Source organism: Amaranthus tricolor, chromosome 3, assembly GCF_026212465.1.
Source record: "Amaranthus tricolor cultivar Red isolate AtriRed21 chromosome 3, ASM2621246v1, whole genome shotgun sequence".
NCBI classification, from domain to species: Eukaryota; Viridiplantae; Streptophyta; class Magnoliopsida; order Caryophyllales; family Amaranthaceae; genus Amaranthus; species Amaranthus tricolor.
The window spans coordinates 27,079,533-27,099,077 of NC_080049.1; the positions used below are offsets into that span (position 1 = coordinate 27,079,533).

The following is a 19,545-nucleotide window of genomic DNA, read 5'->3' on the forward strand; positions in this document are numbered from 1 at the left end:
ATTAGCTATACAGTATACTCTATTTACTCATAGTCTAAAAGATTTCTAATCCATGGGAGTTGTAAATTAACGCTTTTGATTGGGATATGCAAAAACTCTGCTCTTTACTGCAAGTTTCACCTGCCTAGTAACCCTACTTACCATTGGGACTTTAAAATTCCAAACCGAATCATTCCGAGCACTCCAGATTTCATACGTAAGACTGCATAGTGCAATAGTAGAAATCTTCCTCTTCGCTGTAGCACACTTCCACTTCCGAGATGTAAAATCAGCAAGGGAATCACTAACAATCCTGATACCCAACCATGTCAAAATGTCTCGAAGACATTGAAGGCTATATGTACAAGCAAAAAACAGATGAGAATAAGATTCTGATATTAAACCACATAATGGACATGTATCAGTAGGGATGAGCCCTAGTACAGCCAACTTGTCTCTAGACTTCAACCTCTCATTCATGCTTGCCATAATATAAATCGAGCTATTTGATTATTAAAAAGTATTTGATTATTATTATTTTATTAGACATGTTTGACTAATTACAAGTGTTAGTTAAATTGTAAAAAAGTGTTAGCTATTTCATTGACTTCTAAAATAAATAAATAAGTTATTTTATTTGACCAACTAAAATTATTCGGAATATAACAATTGATGATATTTTTTGTATTCCTTCGCTATTAATCCACCACAATAACAACAATAACAATTGTAATATTTTTTGGAGTTGTCCATCACGTAGGGGCCATCCTATGCTATTGTCCACAACATAATACTCCCTTCGTTTGATTCAAGCGTTTTATTTGTTTTTTCACGTTTGCTAATACACTAATTCAATCTTAAATGTCTTTAATTGTGAATAATTAAAAATTATAAAAAATAAATATTAATGCATCTTATATTGAAATGTATCAAAAAAGATCATTTGACTATGTTTTAGTTTATAGATAAAAATAAATTACAAATTAAAAGTGATTAATGATTAGCACTAAAAACCAAATAGGACGTTTGAAAAGATATGAAGGAAGTGGAACAATTGATGGTCTAGTTAATTTAATTAGATACTCTTTAGTGCTTAACAACATGGAACCATATTATACTTCTTTCATCCCTTAAAGAAGTTTATAATAGGAAATTTTACAGGTATTAAGAAAATTTAATCTTTTAAATAATAATAAATTTAATGGAAAAAAATTAAAGACCATAAATATTAAAAAATATTAAAACAAAGCTAGTGGCAAAATTTGAAGACAACTATTATAAAATATTTGGGATATTCTATATAGTAGGCACGAACTTTTGCAAAAGACCAGTGGTATCAAATCTTTAAAATAAATTCCACCAAATAGCAAAGTACTTTTGGATTTAAGCTCCTATAACCGTTGACTAAGTAAACAGGGTCATTACAGGGTTTATTTTCTCAAGAAACTTAAATCTAAATTCCAAAACTTGTGCAAAGGGGTCACCAGTTCTATAACATAGTTGTATCAGCTAATTCTCAATCCCAAACATCTAATTAAAACACAAAGTAACGATAAAAGTCACTATAAAAGTCCACATAACCAATACAACCTAGTCCAATATAAATTTACCAAAGACTAATACAAAACTACCAAATTCTCATGTGCTCGGCTCAACATAGCATCCATAGAACTCTAATCATCACCGCTAACCCATCGTTCTCGACCGGTTCCGATCTCTAAAAAAACTAAAAGAAGAAAACATCAGGGGTCAGCTTAAATTGAATGAGAAGTAACAATTCAAAACAACAAAACACAATAATTCAAACCGTAGGTTTAAAAGCAACATCAGTTTCCTAGATCTATGTGCGCACAGGGAGTCTAGTTGAGAGGAACATCCATAGCTCTAAGGCTATGTCACTCTCGGGTGAGGCTAGTCAATATTTGAATGACAATTCACCTCAAAATAGAGAGTAAGGGAGATTTTCCCTTTACTCCGTCAATGACCAGCTCGTGAGCCCAATCCATTGACCATATCAATATAAGCATATTCATTCAAAACAAATTTGTCTCAACATTATAAAATTCACAACTTTAATAAAATAATTTTCAAAATTGTAGTCTGGCCAGACCCTTTAGGGGATTGCTACTACTCACCGACAATGTCGCTTCAAGGAGTCGCGCCCGATGCACAGCTATCAACTATGAAAGGTTCCTTGATGATATTGTCTCCTGAAGCATAATAAGATCACAACATCACCAAATGGCATTCGATACTACTATACTAACATATAACTTATTACATCTACTATGACTGTAGATTAACCAAGACTCTATTCTAACATTCCAACTTTTAATGTCATTAAGTTGCCTTCAATTATACCATGAAATCCAAAGTTACTTGAGACACAAAAGCTTACCATATCAAGATTTTATTCTAATGTCCCAACATTCAATATCATGACATCTAGGTGTTCCAAAAAATCCAGAGTGAACCCAAACTTATATCATATCTATAATCTTGTATTTCTTCTTTCTATAAAATTATTCTTCTAACATCTCTAATCATCATAAACGTTTTACATATACCTACACCATTTAATCTTCCTTAGCCATCCAATTAACAAATAAAAACATTTTAACCTATCAAAACATTCGAAAAGCTACTAACACAACCAAAAACACTAGACTACTTAAAATTAAATCATCAAAATAATCTTCACTAAAATTATAATAATTATAATTCCACAATTAGGTTCTCATCATCACATCGACCCATATTTATCAATAACAAATATTTCTTAACAAAACTTTAATCTCCACATCCCTTAATCTAATATCAATCAACAAGATTTATCCACCTTTAATAGAGCATGAATGGTACTAATCCAACTACGTTATATCATGTTCTTAACTAACAACTTCAAGAAACTAACTAAATAGACCCAAATTAAGTAGGTTTCAAAAAGATATGAGTGGAAGAAACCAAATGTCAGATGGTAACCAAGGAGATTGTCAACAACCAACTTGATATATGTTTGTCAAACACCAAAGGATTAGGAATCATGCTTATCAATTATAGTAATCAAATTGTAAATGTTGAAGGTTAAGGATAAGCCAAGAGTAATACTTTCCAATAAAGAAAGTAAATATCTAGAGAATATAGTAATTGAACAGCCTAGAGTTCATCTACTACAGTTAATCGAATATACAGGGAATTGAAAACAAACCGAGGTGAAGCGATGATTGATAAATACCAAAATGTGCTTTTGATTGCTAGATTTCACAAGAAAATTTTGGAAACGAAGATCCCCAAAGTAATGTTATTGATGTGTTCACTCACGGAAAAGAACGAAGAATCAAAGGCTGTAGTTGCTGAGGTTCGGAAGCCTTCAAAGATTGGTCGCCATAGTCGTATTCAAAAGAGGCAAGGGTAAATCGAAATTTGTTGGTTTTTCTTTCGACTTCCATAAAGAATCTGAGAAGAGATTTGGGAGGATTAGCACATTTTGATTTCTAATTTCTATTTCTTGCTCAACCATGAGAGAATTAGGGTTTGGGAAAAGAGGGGTTTGAGGAAGAAGATGAATGTCTGATTTTTTTTCCTTTGGTTCAATCGAATGAGAGAGTAGGAAGGAGTCAAGGACTAAGGAGGGATTTGGGTATCTTTAATCAAATTAAAAGAAAAGGGAAAGAGGAAAGAAATTAAATTCAGAATATATTTATATTATGTATATTTAAGGTTATTTTCGTATTAATAATTCTTTTAAATTCACTCGTCTTAAATTATTAATTTCTCAAATATTACATCAATGTCCGAAAAACGTTAGATTATACGTTAAGTTGTAAAGTTTCGTTTTCATCCTTGTCTTTTTTCATTAAAATACAGTAACCTTCTTTCCTTAAAATTCCACAAAATAGCTTTGTACTTTTGGAATTTAAGTTGTCGTAACATTGATTCCAAAAAACGTTCGATTATACATTAAGTTGTGAAATTCCAAAAGTACAATGTTATTTTGTGGAATTTTTTAAGATTTGTCACCACAAGCCTTATGCAAAAGTTCATGCGTACCATATAGAACATCCCAAATATTTTTATAAAGTTAGTGAAAATCATGTAAATACCATAAGCAATATAAAAAATTCAAAATAAATTAGCTCGTGGAAAATATGTGGAGATCATAAACATTATTAAAATAAAATGAGGATAAATAACGTTAATTTTGTCAAAAATTTGTGATGTAATAGAAAGATTGTTTATAAAAACAACAAATAAAACAAGCTAAAAAGATAAACGGAAACAACTTAAGGAATAGAGGAAATAATATTATTGATTTTATTCATATCGTACTGTTATTTCTCTTATGATGTACCTAATTATTTTTATTTTTATATTATGTCGCCTTATTTTCAAACAAAAGGGAACTCCACAATTGAATTTATTTTTGTGATTTTTCATATTTGATCTCATTGTTGATAAAAATTGACCAAGTCTAATTTTTTGTCCAAACTAAAATGTCCACCCACCGTCCTAGAAGCTAGATTAAGTTGCATCAAAACTTACACACCTACATATTTTCGCCTCTACAGACAAATTCATTCAAAAAATTAAAAAAAACCGTTTAATCAAACATACATAGGCAAGACAAACTGACGATGTATATGTACATAATCCAATCTCACCTCTCTTCCCAAAATCGACCAACAATAATTAACCAAAAATTTAAGTTAAATGATACGCTATATATTTCACACCTCCTTATTTCAAGAAGACTCATTTGTGCTTTGTCAATGGACCCTTTAAAAAATAACCTGCTATATCAGGCTACCTCTCATCTTCTTCCTTCTTTATAATAATTCAATCTGTTTTTCATTATCTGCCAATAATCCCACATTTAGAAATTTTTTTTAATAATTCAACCTTTGCTTTCAGTTTGTTGCCAATTGACAGGTGGGATTATTGGCAGGTAATGGGAAATAGGTTAGATTATTATAAAGAAAAAGAAGATGAGAGATAACCTGATATAGTAGGTCATTTTCTAAAGAGTTCATTGGCAACAAACTGGAAGTAAAAGGTTGAATTATTAAAATATTTTCAAAAGACAAGATTATTGACAGGTAATTGAAAATAAATTGGATTACTTACAATAATTTTTCCTTTATAACAAATAGAATTTGTTGCTTGATCTTTTTCGAAATAAAGCGAAGGTATACTCAAAGACGAGTATTTCTAACTATTAGCTTCATCTTTTGAATTAAGTGATTTTAGACAAATTGTTTAAAATGTTTATTATTGTCAAAGTATTAAGTTAAGATGATTATTATGTTTATTGCAATGGATTATTATGGTTTGGACTAACATGTTTTATGTTGATGGGCAATTTAAGTTCAATTATATGAACTTATATTGAGACCACATGAAGTATACAATCACTATTATATATGCTTCACTTTCTTGAGGTAATCAATCTTGTTCAAGGATATATTGATATATAATTAGAATACTCTTAATATTTAAATATTAGATAATTTTTATTGTTAATTAAACTAATCAATATACTCTATACAATCAATTTTAATAATAATTTAACCAATGAAATAGAATTTCATACCATACCAAACCATCATATTCAGTAAATTACGCTTATAAAACCATGGTCTGAGACAATAAATGACAAACAAAAAATATCTAAGAAAGGGTAGGAGGAATGTGATCAATTAGACTCCCAAAAAGCTAGAGCTCTACTAATTAGAATGCGATGAAGATCACCTAATACGTATAGTAATAATTTACATTAGAAATGATTTTAGTTCTTTCTCAGTTGGAGAAAGAGATATCACTTTTTTCCAATAAGGTCTTGTATCGAGACTGTTGATGGCAGTTTTGATTATAATTTGGACCTCATTATTTCCGTTACTTATGGCCAAATCCAAAGGTGTACATCCATTTTCATCCTTCTTGTTAAGTAGGAACATACCCTCCTTAGTGGTCAACAAATAATTAACTACAATTTTCAACTTGTTACATCGTTGTTTAGCAGATAAGTGCATGACCGTTCTTCCACGTTGATCTTCATAGAGTAATGAATTTGGGCATTTTGAATAAAACATCTTTAAAATGTCAATATGGCCGCCTAGACATGCCTTGTGAATCGGGTACGATTTATCTTTGTTTTGGTATTTTATTGATTTGAGATACCTTTCAAGGATGAAGCCCACCATGTTAACCAACCCATTGGATGCAGCATAAGATAGAGGAGTTAAGTCTTCTTCATCACAATGCTTCATTAGATCTGGTCCATACTTCACTATGGTTTTAAGTATTTCTGTCATAAGGAAAACACACGGCCATATTATATAGATATTGAAATATAAACTTTATATTATTATATTAGTAGAGCCTCTTACTAATTGGTTTTGTTACAGGCGCTGAGGTGATGGAATGTTTTAAAATAAATTTGTTATTAAGATTTGTACGTCGGCCGGCCACAAGATCCATATAAAAAGAGAGTTAACCACACATACGATGAAGTTCCATCTTCAAACCAACTGGTTATAGATCAAAAAGTTTCCCATCAAGTTTATATGTTAGTCATAGTCAATCTCTCTATTATTGTTCGGTGTGAGATCACATGGCGTAGAAGTGTTCAACGGGCTAGCTCATGGCGGGTCGGGTCAAAATTTAGAGGGGTTGAAACAGGGCGGATCATGTCAAATTTAAAAATGGGTCGGGGCGAGTCAAGACCCTTTTAAACCCAACCCAATTTGACCCATTTTTTAAACGTTCATGTAATAGTTTTTTTATTCTACTTTATGACTTGTTGGCTGGGTTGACCCACCTATGTATATGATAATATCATATAAAAATTAAAAAAAAAGTGGTAAATTTCTTTTCACAACCAATTTCTATAATTATCCGACCTACCCGACCTTTTACACTAAGACCTGTTAATGACTGAATCCCTAATAACATGTTAAAATATGACCCGACCTTTGATCGTTGGGTCGACCCACCCCATTAAACACCTCTCCATGTGGGTTATTTTTCTAATATTTGTAAACTTCAAATCTTATGAGAAAAATTATAACTACCTTGATTGTTGTTTTGAATGGCCTCACGAATAATTGATTTTCCTTGCTGCAAGTAACTAACTAAACCATCATCCCTACCCAACTTATGAAGCATACTCTCGATCAATTCCAAGTAATACTGCTGCGGAAAGTGCCTAACAGCCAAGTAAAGTGGAGAAATTTTAGAGTAATTTATGGTGTAAGACCCTTGCGGGTATTCCATAACCAAGTAAGAAGCAACCTCTTTATGCCCATTAATTACGGCAAGATGTAATGGTATATTTCCTGTTGAGGAGTCCATTTTCCATAGTAATTCCCTCTTTCGACAAACCGCCTCATGAGTTCTTTTAAGATTTCCGTTACTTGCTGCATTGTGGAGCTCCATGTCATTATTTTCACAACTACTCGCTCGTCGGATTATATTATTAGAACGTCGCCTTTTTGAATCGATGTGGACATCATTTGATCTGATGGGACGATAAACAAATATGTTGTTAATTATTATTCGTGGAATTAGGGTTTTGCCCGAGGATGTGATGATTTCAAAGGGAAATTGATCATGGCATTGAACAGGCATTATAGACAAGGGTGTATAAGTTTTTTTTTTTTATGGTAATTTTTTTGTAGGTGCTATTTCTAATTATAAGATGATTTATGGAATGGGCATGGTATATATATACGCCAAAGAGAGAAATGTAAATGCAATTGCACCAATTTTGTAGGTCCTAAGAATGAAAATTAGGGCGGTAAATGTTACGTACATAACATGTAATCCTACGTCCTAAACACGTGTTCTACATGATAAGTTTTCAAGAAGTCGATCAACAACCATTTGAGTCCACACACGGTCATATTTACTATGGAGTCTCGATCCTCCTACCTACGTCTCATTAAGTACAGCATATTAATATGGAAAGAAGTAGTTTTAAAAAAATTTTATTTGTTTTTAATCTTGACTAAGTAAATATTATTCATCTTATAACGTACCTTAAAGTGGTAGTTGCATCGTAATTTCATGAAAGTGATCATTTCTCCCAAATAATCCTAACATGCATGAAACAAAGAAATTCCCTACCAAATTAAACTTGGGATCCCGGTTGATTAGCAAGGGCAAAGTGTTAATTTTAAGTGATATTAATTTTAATTAAATTTAGATATAACTTATTGTAGTAAAGGCCTAAAGCTCAATCCATAACAGATATAAAATTTTCTCAGTTTTGTGTTGTAACATTGTCCAAGTATGGAAAGAATGGAGCTTTCAGTACCTAATAATTTGAAGACGAATTAACCCTGATTGAACCCTAAAATGTGATTTTTGGCTAAAACAATTATCTGAGTATGTAAAGGTCTGACCTTTTACCTAGCTAGCTTGAAAGTTAAATCCTAATTAAGCCCCGGAAATGACATTTTTGGGGAAAAAAATCTCAAAGTTTGTAAAATTTCGACCATTTACTTAACTTGAAAGTTCAGCTTAATTAAAACCGAAAATGTGGTTGGGAAAAAAATCTTTTAAGTTTATCAAAGTACAAGCTTTTACCTAGTTTGAAAGTCAAACATGTCCATCTAAGTATGAAACTATCCGAGTGTGAACCTAGCTAGAACCCAGACCCATTTGAGCCAAAAAATTCAATATTGAAACAATTTGAAAAGCAAAAGTGGATATTTTACAAAGATCAAAATGAAGAAAAACATTTGAAATGTATAAAACGTCCATTAAATGTAAAAAAAAATAAGTCGACAAATACTCGATAAATTAATGAGAAATTATTTAATAATAAATAACAGTTGTTTGATATACTGAAAATAAACTCTCATATTGTCTATTCTTAATTAATTATACCCACCTATTAAATATATTTGCAAAAATAAATCTACCTATTTTTATAACCATCATCAAAGCTTATATTCATGATAAAGCAATTAGAAATAAAAAATAATTGAATTTATTTTCAACAATAATACCATATTTATTTTAAAAACATAGTTAAATATTCTAAATTTTCTTCTAAATTAAAAGTTATTCAAAGAGGCATCCGACCCCATGCCACATCATATTTACTAAGTTACAACTAAGATCTGTTATCATGACCTATCTTTTTTGTAGAATTTTCAGAGGTCCAAAAAGTCTAACTGTGCATACACGACAATATCATTCTTCAACAAATCACGCCTCAATTAACCCTTTTACCTCCTTGAGATTGTCTCACCATGATAGAGATCAATTTAATTAGTTTATATTTCTAATAAATCTCTTTAAGATTGTAAATAGTCAATTTAAAATTATAACTAATAAATAATCAGATCACTATAATTAAGACTAAGAAAGATATTCACTTAAAAATCGTAAGTAATCATCTTAATGTCATAAGTAATCACTTTAAAACAATAATATATATATATATATATATATATATATATATATATTGAGTCAATTTAATAAATAGTCTTACTATAATAAAGCTTCATTTGAAAATTTGTGTTTTACATATAATAAAGGAGTAGTATAGGAGCAATGTTATGGGCTTGAACATCCAACATGTCCACCAAAACAATTTCTTCTTACAAAAGGCAATAACACCAATTAGAGAACTTCTAAAAAAATTAGTTTTTTTGATAAAATAATTTTAAAATAAAACATTGGTCGAAGTTATTTCCCAAAACAAGTGTCTTATAATTCAAGTCGCTGGTCAAAACTTATTCATTGTTACTAACAATAAACAAGAGAAAAGTTAGTCAAAAAGTTAATTAAATAAATTTTATTTGCTGCTAATAACAGCAAAAAAGTCTTCAAAATTTTTTTTTGAAAATAGTCATAATTTTAAAAAGTAAATAAATATGAATTCTTAAAATAATGAACTAGTGAATACATTTTTTTTTAATTTGTGGCTCATAACTTGTAAAGTTTGACTGATAATCCAAAATTACCCCGACTTCAGAATATTGAAAAAAAATTGGGGTAAATTTGATTGTAACCTGGACATGACATTCTCGACAAGTTTTGTTAGTTTAATCAACTTTTTTAGTTTCATTTCACATCATCATTTTTAGTTGGAACTACTTTAATTTAGTCATTTTTGTGTATTGCGTGCATTTTTTTTGTTGTAACATTAAAATCGACTTATTAGTTTGATCATTTTCATAAAAATATTTTAATAAAAAATATTTAATTTATTTAAAAATATTTTATATTTTTTTAAAAAGGTAATGATAAAATATTTTTTTAAAAAAGAATTCTTCATCTGTTGGATCGATATTATTATTATTATTATTATTATTATTATTATTATTATTATTATTATTATTATTATATATATATATATATTCAATTTTAAATAGTTTCAATCTCAGGGCCAGTCTTGAGATAATAGGAGCTCAGGGCAAAAAATCATTTATGAGCCCTAACTATATCATTCCTTCGTTCCATATATATTACTTGCAAATTGCAATTGATAATGTCTTTTCTTCAAATAACATGTAGCTGTCAATTACAACTAAACGAAAGAAATAAAAATATAGGTAAAAAAATTATAAATCTACAATACTGAAAAAAAAAATTAAGTATGCACCAATACATAATATAAAATCAAATAATGATATTTTTAAGAGCAATTTTCGATTAAAAATCACTAATAACAGTGCCTTAACCAAGAGAAGTTTTCTTATACTAATTATTGCAAAATAAAAGTTTAATGAACATGCATTATATTGACAAAGTCAAGACAAAAAAACATAATTTGAAAAATGGGTGCACAACTTATAATCCACTTATTTGCAATCAATCAAATATTTTTATTAAAATATTACGATTCTATTTATCATCACATAGCGAAGAGAAAATATTAAACATTCACAAATTTAGGTCAAAACATATAAATATAAAATTAGTCAAATAAACACAAAAGCAATGTATGGAAAAAAATAAATAGAAAAAAATCATAAATTTAGGGAATTAGTCTCACACAAGAAGTAAACCCACAAGAAAATTAAAAATATTATAATTGTAAATAATATTTAATTCTGCGTGCGGAGAGCCTTGCTCTTGACTTACTACAACAATCAATATTGCGTTCATAACTTTAAACAATGAGATATAGTACTGACATTCATAGAGCTTGGTGGTAGAACGTTGCACTTCTTTATACAGGATCTTGTGTTTGAATCTTAGCAACGGAAATTAGGTAATTTTTTTGTGGGCCCTGGACCCTTGCCCAAGGCCGGCACTGTCTAATCTGTATAATTAAAAATTATTCTCTTATATTTACTATTATTGTCTTATTTAGTTTTTACATGTTTGTCAATTTATATTCTTAATTGTACATATTTCAAATTGGGTTTGACTAAAAATTATAAAATGTTAATTTAAATAAAATTTACATCGAAACGAAATAAACAAGATTTCACTTGACTATATTTGAAGTTATAAATTAAGAATAAATTACAAATTAAGAGCGATTGATACATAATATCAAAAAATTAAATAGGACAATAATAGTGAATAGGAGAAAATATTAAAACTTGCTATTACTAGCATTTACATCTAGACAAATCAAGCAAGATCTCATTTGACTATATTTCAACTTATATGTTAAAGTATGTTTCCTCTGTTCCAAATTACTTACAAGTTGCAACATTAGGATGACCTCATTAGTCATTCCAAAAGATACAATGCATTAAGAAATCTTAGTAAATAACGGTAATATGTAAAGTTGATAAATTATTTTTATGTGGTAGAATTTAAAATGATGGGAATTTTGTGATTTTAATATACCTTTTTTAATTTTATTAATTTTATTATTATTCTTTTTATCTTTTTTATGGTGATTTATAAATCACGATTATTGATTAGAAATTATTATGCATCTAAGATATAAGTAGAAAAGACTAAATAATGCTAACAACTTTATTAAGATCCAATCATTTCTCAATTTCATGATATTCGGCTTTATTTAATCCCCTCAATAAATCATTGAGACTCATCATTGAGACTCATACACACTCTCGTCTTACTGAGAAATTAAAGATGGAGATTCACTTTTTTATACTCGGTTTTAGTGACCTAGACCCGTTTGATATTTTAACACTATTCCCGATTTACTCTCAAGAGGTGTTTGGTATGAACATTTTAATATCAAGTAAGGGATTCAATTACAAACACTCTATATTTTTTGTTTGGTATAATATTTGGTTAACTCAATTCATTTCTTAAAGGTAATGAATACTCTTATTTTGTTACTACTACTCATTTAAGTCAAGTAACAAATTAACTTTTTTTAGGTAGTTGTGTTAAGTGTTTTCTCAACATATGATTATAAGTTTTATAACCCTTATCTTTGTTTGTACTCTTCTTTACTTTCCATTATATTTTATGTTCGATACTAAATAACCCCTTAATTTATATTTATTCTTAATCTATAAGTTAAAACATAGTCAAATGAAATTTTATTTGATTCGTCTCAATACAAGAATTATTAATAACAACTAATAATAATTATAAGTTATGCACCGTTAGACATATTAAGACTTTAATATATGTTTTGGCAAGCATGCCTAAATGAAATAAGACAAACACGTTGAAATGAAGGGAGTATATATTTTCGTGGCGACTGGCCGACAAATAGTCCAATGGAATATTGTGCTAGAAAGATAAAATCATGACACTAGGCCAGCTAGCTACTAAACATGTTGTTAAAAAAGAGCCAATATTCATATGAATGACGCTAACTTTAATCATATTATCGAGCATGCTTTATCGTGTACATTGGAGGAGGATGGTGAAGATATGTCGAGTTGTGTTGGATTAAGGTTTGGAACGATCAATAAGGTGCTTAACATGAAGCAAATGAGGTTTCACTAAAGTTAGGAACCATCCCTTGAACAAGACAAGGCGTGGTATGAAGGTTGCTCGCTCAAGGCAACATGAAAAAGCAAGTCAGAATGCACCAGAGGAGGGTGCTCGTTCGAGCACAGGTGAAATCAGCCAACAGAAGCTTTCTGATGAAAGTGCCTGTTCTAGCACTTTAGTGCCTTGAACGAGCACTTTGCCTAGGATGCTATTTTGGACTGTTTTATGCACGGTTTAAGGCATTGAGAGGGTGTATTGTGGGGCAATTAATCTAGGAATAATGATGGGCATTATTTCAATGTTTATTACTAGGTTTATTGTGGATGGTTTATATGCATTAAGAGGGTGTTTCATTGCTAAGATTAATGTATGTTAACTGCAGGGTGTTAATTGTGTTTTGATGTGCATTGAGTGTGGTTCTAAGAATGATGTTTTCCTCCCTCTATAAAAGGGAGCATTATTCATAGAACAAAGCACCATAAACACATATTGAGAGAGAGCGGTTACTTTGATTGAAACTTTGAGAGTGTTCATCATTGTTTTAGCATTTTGTGATTTTGAGAGAATTTTTGTCAAGATAATGAGAGGTTTATTATACTTGTAATTGTTGAATTCAATATAATAAACTACATTTGCGGGGAAGGTATCCAAGATGCCTCATAAATTCTTGTATTCATCTTTGCATTATATTTTTCATTTATTTTTCATTGTTGAACCACTTTGAGGCTTTCATTTCACTTACGCATCAATGATTTTGAGTAAAGATGGTCATGTTCAAGAGCCTATTAGATTCACCCATAACTTGATCTTAATTATTTTTAAGGTCTGTTTCTAAATTATTTTGGATTCAATAGATTTGGGTCCAGATCTGAATCTAAAAAAATTAGGTTTGGATTTGGTTCATGGACTTTAATTAGGTCCATTTCGAGTCAAGTCAAGTAATATTCAATTTCGATTAATTAGCCTCACCTGTGAGTTGTCTCACATCGAAGAAGTCACATTGGAGAAAGTGAAGTGGATATGTCACTTTTTAAACTCAAAGAGTAACTACTACTACCAATGGGTTTCAATTAAAAATGAACCTCCCATGGCCTTATAGTGGGTTAGCTCTTCTCCTTCTTGTTTGAGTTGTCTAGCTCATTGCTAATAATTTATATTAGTTAGATTATTTAACTCATATATAAGGCGTATGTCAGTGAAACCGTTTTATAAAAGAAGTTGTGTTTGTACTAAGTTTAAGATTGTTGACAATAAATTTATTCATGAATTTAGATACCAAAAAATTTTTTTAAAATCATTTTCTATTTTTTTAAAAGTTTTATATTCATTTGTCTTTTTTTATTTAGTAAAAATAAATAAAAGGCTCAAATTTTCTAGTGAAATCACCAACTGTTGACATTTTATGATTGTGGATATAGAATTACTCAACGTGGATAATGTTCATACAGAATTAATACAATACTTAATATTTTAGATATTAATACACCAATAGTCCGATGAGATATTAACACAACAATAATTTAGAGACATTAATAAAATACAACAATAATATGATATAATAAGATAATATAATAATCACAAACAATTGGACGAGGCGGTTTCATTATGAGACCGTCAATTTGGGCTGGCCAATTTGCGCGTGTAATAACATTTTAATTTTCTGGGCATTTATCAATTTTAACCTTAAAGATATTAATTTTGAAAAGTGATACATTTTAAGTCAAAATTGATACCTTTAAGATCAAAATTGAAAAATGTCTAAAAAATGAAAAATATGCCCAAATTGATACACGCGCGAATTGAATCGTCCCAAATTGACAGTGTCATTATAAAACCGTCTCGTCCTAGAACAGCCGTATAATACAATAGCATTTTTCAGAAGATGGGTTATTATTATATTAAGCAGGAAAAACCTGAATAATAGACCTCGGGCCAAGAATAGGTAAGATATTATAGTCACGAAAACCAGCATCAAGAAACAAAGATTTCCATTGTTGTTCAGTTCTTTCTTTTCCCCTTGAAGCAGACAGCATTTGCATATCTATAAGAAGTTGGGCATTTGAGTAATTTACATTGTCACTTGGGATTCCCATTACCATTTCTATTATTATTAATTTGCCTCCTTTGTTTGGTAATGCTTCTTTACATCTTTTAAGTGCCTTTATCACATTTTCATCACTCCAATTGTGGAATGCCCACTGCATAGATAAAGCACGTCATATGTCATCTTGAAATTTTATGTATATGATAATTATGTCCATCACAAACAAAGTTGCAATATTACTATCCAAATTGTTTTTTAATATCTCCTTTTAAATTATCACATATTGCTTTTGAAAAATCACTAACTAAAATTTATAAAACTTAATCTATTGCTCCAAAACATTATTTAATCCCTAATCAAAACTTTTTCCCTATAACATATACAATCATTTGGAACAAAATCGTCTTTTCTAAGGAAAACATAAACGGTCCGTTTGGTTAGTGGTACTAAACGGTGGTAATGGAAATGATTTATAGTGTAAAATTTTATCAAAAGTTCCATAACATTCTTATGGTAATGAAACTTTGATCACAAAAAAGTTTCCATAACATCCTGGGGTCTCAACCATCAGTTTAAACTTTTGGTTGAGTTGGTTCCTTAATATGGTACCAGAAGCCAACGTGACAAGAGCTCACGAGTTCGAATCTCAACCACCCCTCATTTAAAGTGGAATATTCAGCGCTTATACGCATCCGCATTTCTAGTCCAATAGGCTCTCATATGAGAGGGATTGTAAAGTATATAATATATTATGGGATCTCAACCATCAGCTTAATCTTTTGGTTTTGAGTTGGTTCCTTGATAGTTTTTTAATTTACAAATTTCTATTACCACCTCTCCCAATTGTAATACATTGAAATGAATTTTATGAAGAAAATGAGATGATTGAAGTTGGACAAACATGCCCATAAAATAGTCAAGAAATTTTTCAACCAAAATTACACTAGTTTTTCATTTTCATTATCACCGTTTATTACTACCTATCAAAGGGGCTAAAAATAATCTTTTTACTCTCATTATTATTGAGAATCATACAGCTTTAAACTACTCCACCCTCTCAATTTTTTTCTAGGGTGTGCTTTTTTCATTTTATTTGTAAACTCATTTTAATGTAGAAAATTTGAACTATCCATACTAAATATATGTTACTTTTACCGCTAATTTTATAGTGATTGAGTTTCAAAGCAAACCATCATAATTATGCAATATAAAGTATAGTTTTATGAATTATAAAATCTGAGTTGATTTTTCTTTGTAATTAAAAAAATCTGAAGGATTGATCAATTTTCACTATTATTTTTTGTTAACATGCTACTATGCTAGGTCAATCATTGGAAAACAATAGAAACACAGTGGGTCTGTATGATTCTCAATATTTTGAAATCGTCTCGGAAACCCCCACCCAACGACCAAAGTGCTGCCACAGTGCCATGCATGCATGTATCCTTTACCGACACTCACTTCTAAGCAAAAGTTCTGGTTTAATCCTTCCCATACTAATCAGTGTCGAATAAGATTTTATGAGCTCTTGATGATTTAAAAGAAATGGTTGTTCCTCTCTATGAAGAATCGATTGAAATTTAACAGGTTTTAGAAAAATAATATAGACGAATCCTATATACTCCCTCCTATTCTGCTTATGTGTCTCATTTCCTTTTATGGTCAAGTCATCTTACTTGTCCCAATTCTATTTTTGGTATGGGTTTTTGAGTTTTATGCCCTTAGTAGCTTTATCCTATTTTCAATTATACCCTCAATTATCCATACTAATTTTCCTCCCTTACATTAAAAACTCATAATACCACACTCTTTTCTACCCTTAGGGTCCCACTTTTGGCTCTTTTTAAAATCCGTAAAAAGTTAAATGGGACTCTTAAGGTAAATAGGAGAGAATATTGTATTATCATTATAAATGTAGATGTGTTATATATTTTTTAATTAATAAAGTACCTAATTATAAATTGCAAAATTTTAAGTATCTACTTTATTAACAAGAACTTTTAGGACCTATTCTAACTCTAAACTTTAGGCAAATATCTATCTTATCTATGGTCAGGAACAGACATGTTACTAATTCTATATTGAAATTGAGATTTTCATCCTAAGTATGAGCATAAATTTGATACTATAATAAGTTTCACAAAATTTTGTAACATATGTCCTTGATGAATGGAACTAAAAAATTATAGAAAATAAACCAATGCAACCTAGATGAAGGGAATAAGCCTAATTTAGAATTAGTACACAAAAAATTTGTATTGTAAACTACTCCTCGATCCTCAATCACCTATTTACTATTTCAGGCTATTTACTCTTCGGTCTGTTAATTTATGCTTTCTAACTCATACTCTTTAGATTAAAGTGGGTGTAAAGCTTACTATTTTAATGTAAACAATTTATCAATATATTGAACATACAACTAATATTGAGATATAATTTCAGCAAGTTGTAAACAATTTATATTATGCGATTTATTATTGTGTTATCGGCCATATTTTGTGATTTTTTCCCACTAATAAATCTATGGAAAATTTATATAGAATAATTTAAATTTTTATTGATTTTTCTATAATAATTCTAATTTTTGATTAATTATGAATAATCTGAATTTTAGGGTCACTTACCTAAAAACATTATTGTCCATATGGTAATCGATTTTTATAGGTTAATTACCAAAAAAAAGAAAAAAATAAAATAAAATATCAAAAATTTTAGAAATTAAAAGTTAAAATAAAAAAATACTCGATTTCTCTTTTTATTTTTTAAAAATTTATTGATTTTTTTACAATTTAATTTTGTGTTTACTTTCTTTCAATGCAAAATGACTTCTTGTATAACTAAGAGGTTAGCTTTGTGTATTGTTAGCCAGCATCCTATATAGTTGAGATTATTCAAAGTTAATTAAAATTAAGTTGAATTATTGTAGGAAAATCAGTAAAAGGTTGAATTACGTAACTTTTTCTAAATTTATTTATAAATCTAAAATTTATCAATAAAAAGTTGATGATGAGAACTCACCTTGATTAATATGACTTGAGCATGAGGAATAGCGTCAAACATACGACCACCAACATAAGTTAAGTTCCTACCATTACCTTGTAATCCATTAACAACATGTGGTAAATCAAACACAATACATTGCATCTCAGGATAAGCCTCAGCAATAGCCTTACCCATTGTCCCATCTCCACCACCAACATCCACCAACGATTCAACACCTTCAACTAAGCCTTTAAACTCACTACTGTTCACTAGAACCTTCGAGATTATTCTAGAATCACACGACATAGCTTCATTAAACAAATCATTAAATTTCAACTCACTTGAAATATGTTCATATATTTTCTTTCCTTGAATCATATGAAAAGGAGACTCATCTTCATCATTCTCATTCTTAAACCATTCATCAAGATGATGGGCTGATTCAGTTATGATTGGATCCATTTCTAGAATTGCAAATGGGGATTGATTAAATGGGTGATTTTTTAGTAGAAGTTGGGAATTTAGGGTTAGATCATATGTTTCTTCTTGATTAGGGGTTGATTTTTTTATGATGAAAAAGTTCGAATGAACGAGAAGGCGCATTAATTGATATAATGAATGGGTTTTGTTTGGATGGATTGAAAGTGAATTAGCTAGCTCTTTTAGTGTAATGGGTTTGCCATGTTTTTGAATTGCATCAGGAATTTCAAGTTGAATTGCACATTTTAAGGCCATGGAATTTAGGAAAGAAAAGGTATGGTTCCAAATATGTGTTAGTGCATCTAGTAATTCTTTTGAATTTTCATTTGAAATTGTGTTTGGATCCATTTTCTTTGCCCACTTATTAGTTATCACTATGATGCATGAATTTATACTACAATAAATGCACATTTGACAATAATTGTAGGTTTTTGATATAATTTAACTTAATTTAGTACAAATAGATAAAAAAGGTGGTCAAATCAACTAATGTTAGTATTTAGTAAATTATTTGGTTGAAAGAGTTTATTGTTATGAATTAACTAATTTACGACAAAATGCTCCCTCCAGCGTGTTTCTAGTCAAATTAACTGATAAAAACAAAAGTCAAATCAATCATCCTAATTAGCTATCAGTTATCAGTTGTTTGAGCTATAAATATCCTTATAAAGTCGCAACAGATTACAACTATTGTGCAATTATACATGTTCCTATTAGTTATAACTTACTGCAATTTTGATTATTCCATCTAGCAGAGCTCTATAAAAATGCTATGTGAAATTTTACAGTATTTTTCTTATATGATATGATTCATGTGAATAAGTTTAAATATGATATTTTTATTCATAAATGATACCACAACTAGTACAGAGAATACAAAACCAGACCTAATCTATTTATATCTAATACTAAAACAGAGACCACCTAAAAACACGTGTCATGTTCTGATGATTTTAGTTCCCGTCTAATAACTAGAGTACTGAATATGCTATTACCTCAAATGGCCTTTAATATCTGGATTATCTACTATATGAAACCCTACAATTAAGGAATTAATTACTGCAACATTAATGACTTTCTATGTCTCCTTAAACTAATCATCACATTTTTTTAAGATCATTGCAACTTGTGATGAAAGATTACTTCTATCTTTTTCTCATAAAAATTCC

At 29.6% G+C, this 19,545-nt stretch overlaps 3 protein-coding genes and 1 long non-coding RNA gene across 5 annotated transcripts; all 4 read right to left on the minus strand.

Moving 5' to 3' along the window:
• Positions 1 to 66: 66 nt before the first annotated feature.
• On the minus strand, positions 67 to 468 carry LOC130808513 (uncharacterized). The gene has a single exon (XM_057673978.1). The coding sequence runs from the start codon at positions 466 to 468 to the stop codon at positions 67 to 69; it is 402 nt and encodes a 133-aa protein (XP_057529961.1).
• Positions 469 to 991: 523 nt separating this feature from the next.
• On the minus strand, positions 992 to 3,628 carry LOC130807401 (uncharacterized). Of its 2 annotated transcripts, none has more exons than XR_009040576.1 (3): positions 3,188 to 3,628; positions 2,115 to 2,189; positions 992 to 1,705 (listed from the first exon to the last, which is right to left on the minus strand). It is a non-coding gene; the product is annotated as an uncharacterized LOC130807401 (long non-coding RNA). The 2 variants fall into 2 exon arrangements; XR_009040577.1 differs by having other exon boundaries at positions 3,215 to 3,622.
• Positions 3,629 to 5,579: 1,951 nt separating this feature from the next.
• Positions 5,580 to 7,659, minus strand: LOC130808635 (uncharacterized). The gene is made up of 2 exons (XM_057674090.1): positions 7,050 to 7,659; positions 5,580 to 6,283 (listed from the first exon to the last, which is right to left on the minus strand). Exons 1-2 carry the CDS (start codon positions 7,603 to 7,605, stop codon positions 5,748 to 5,750), a joined length of 1,092 nt encoding a protein of 363 aa, XP_057530073.1. The 5' UTR covers positions 7,606 to 7,659; the 3' UTR covers positions 5,580 to 5,747.
• A 6,607-nt stretch (positions 7,660 to 14,266) lies between these two features.
• On the minus strand, positions 14,267 to 19,025 carry LOC130809014 (trans-resveratrol di-O-methyltransferase-like). The gene is made up of 2 exons (XM_057674611.1): positions 17,933 to 19,025; positions 14,267 to 15,068 (listed from the first exon to the last, which is right to left on the minus strand). The coding sequence occupies exons 1-2, from the start codon at positions 18,785 to 18,787 to the stop codon at positions 14,769 to 14,771; spliced, it is 1,155 nt and encodes a 384-aa protein (XP_057530594.1). The 5' UTR covers positions 18,788 to 19,025; the 3' UTR covers positions 14,267 to 14,768.
• Positions 19,026 to 19,545: the final 520 nt, after the last annotated feature.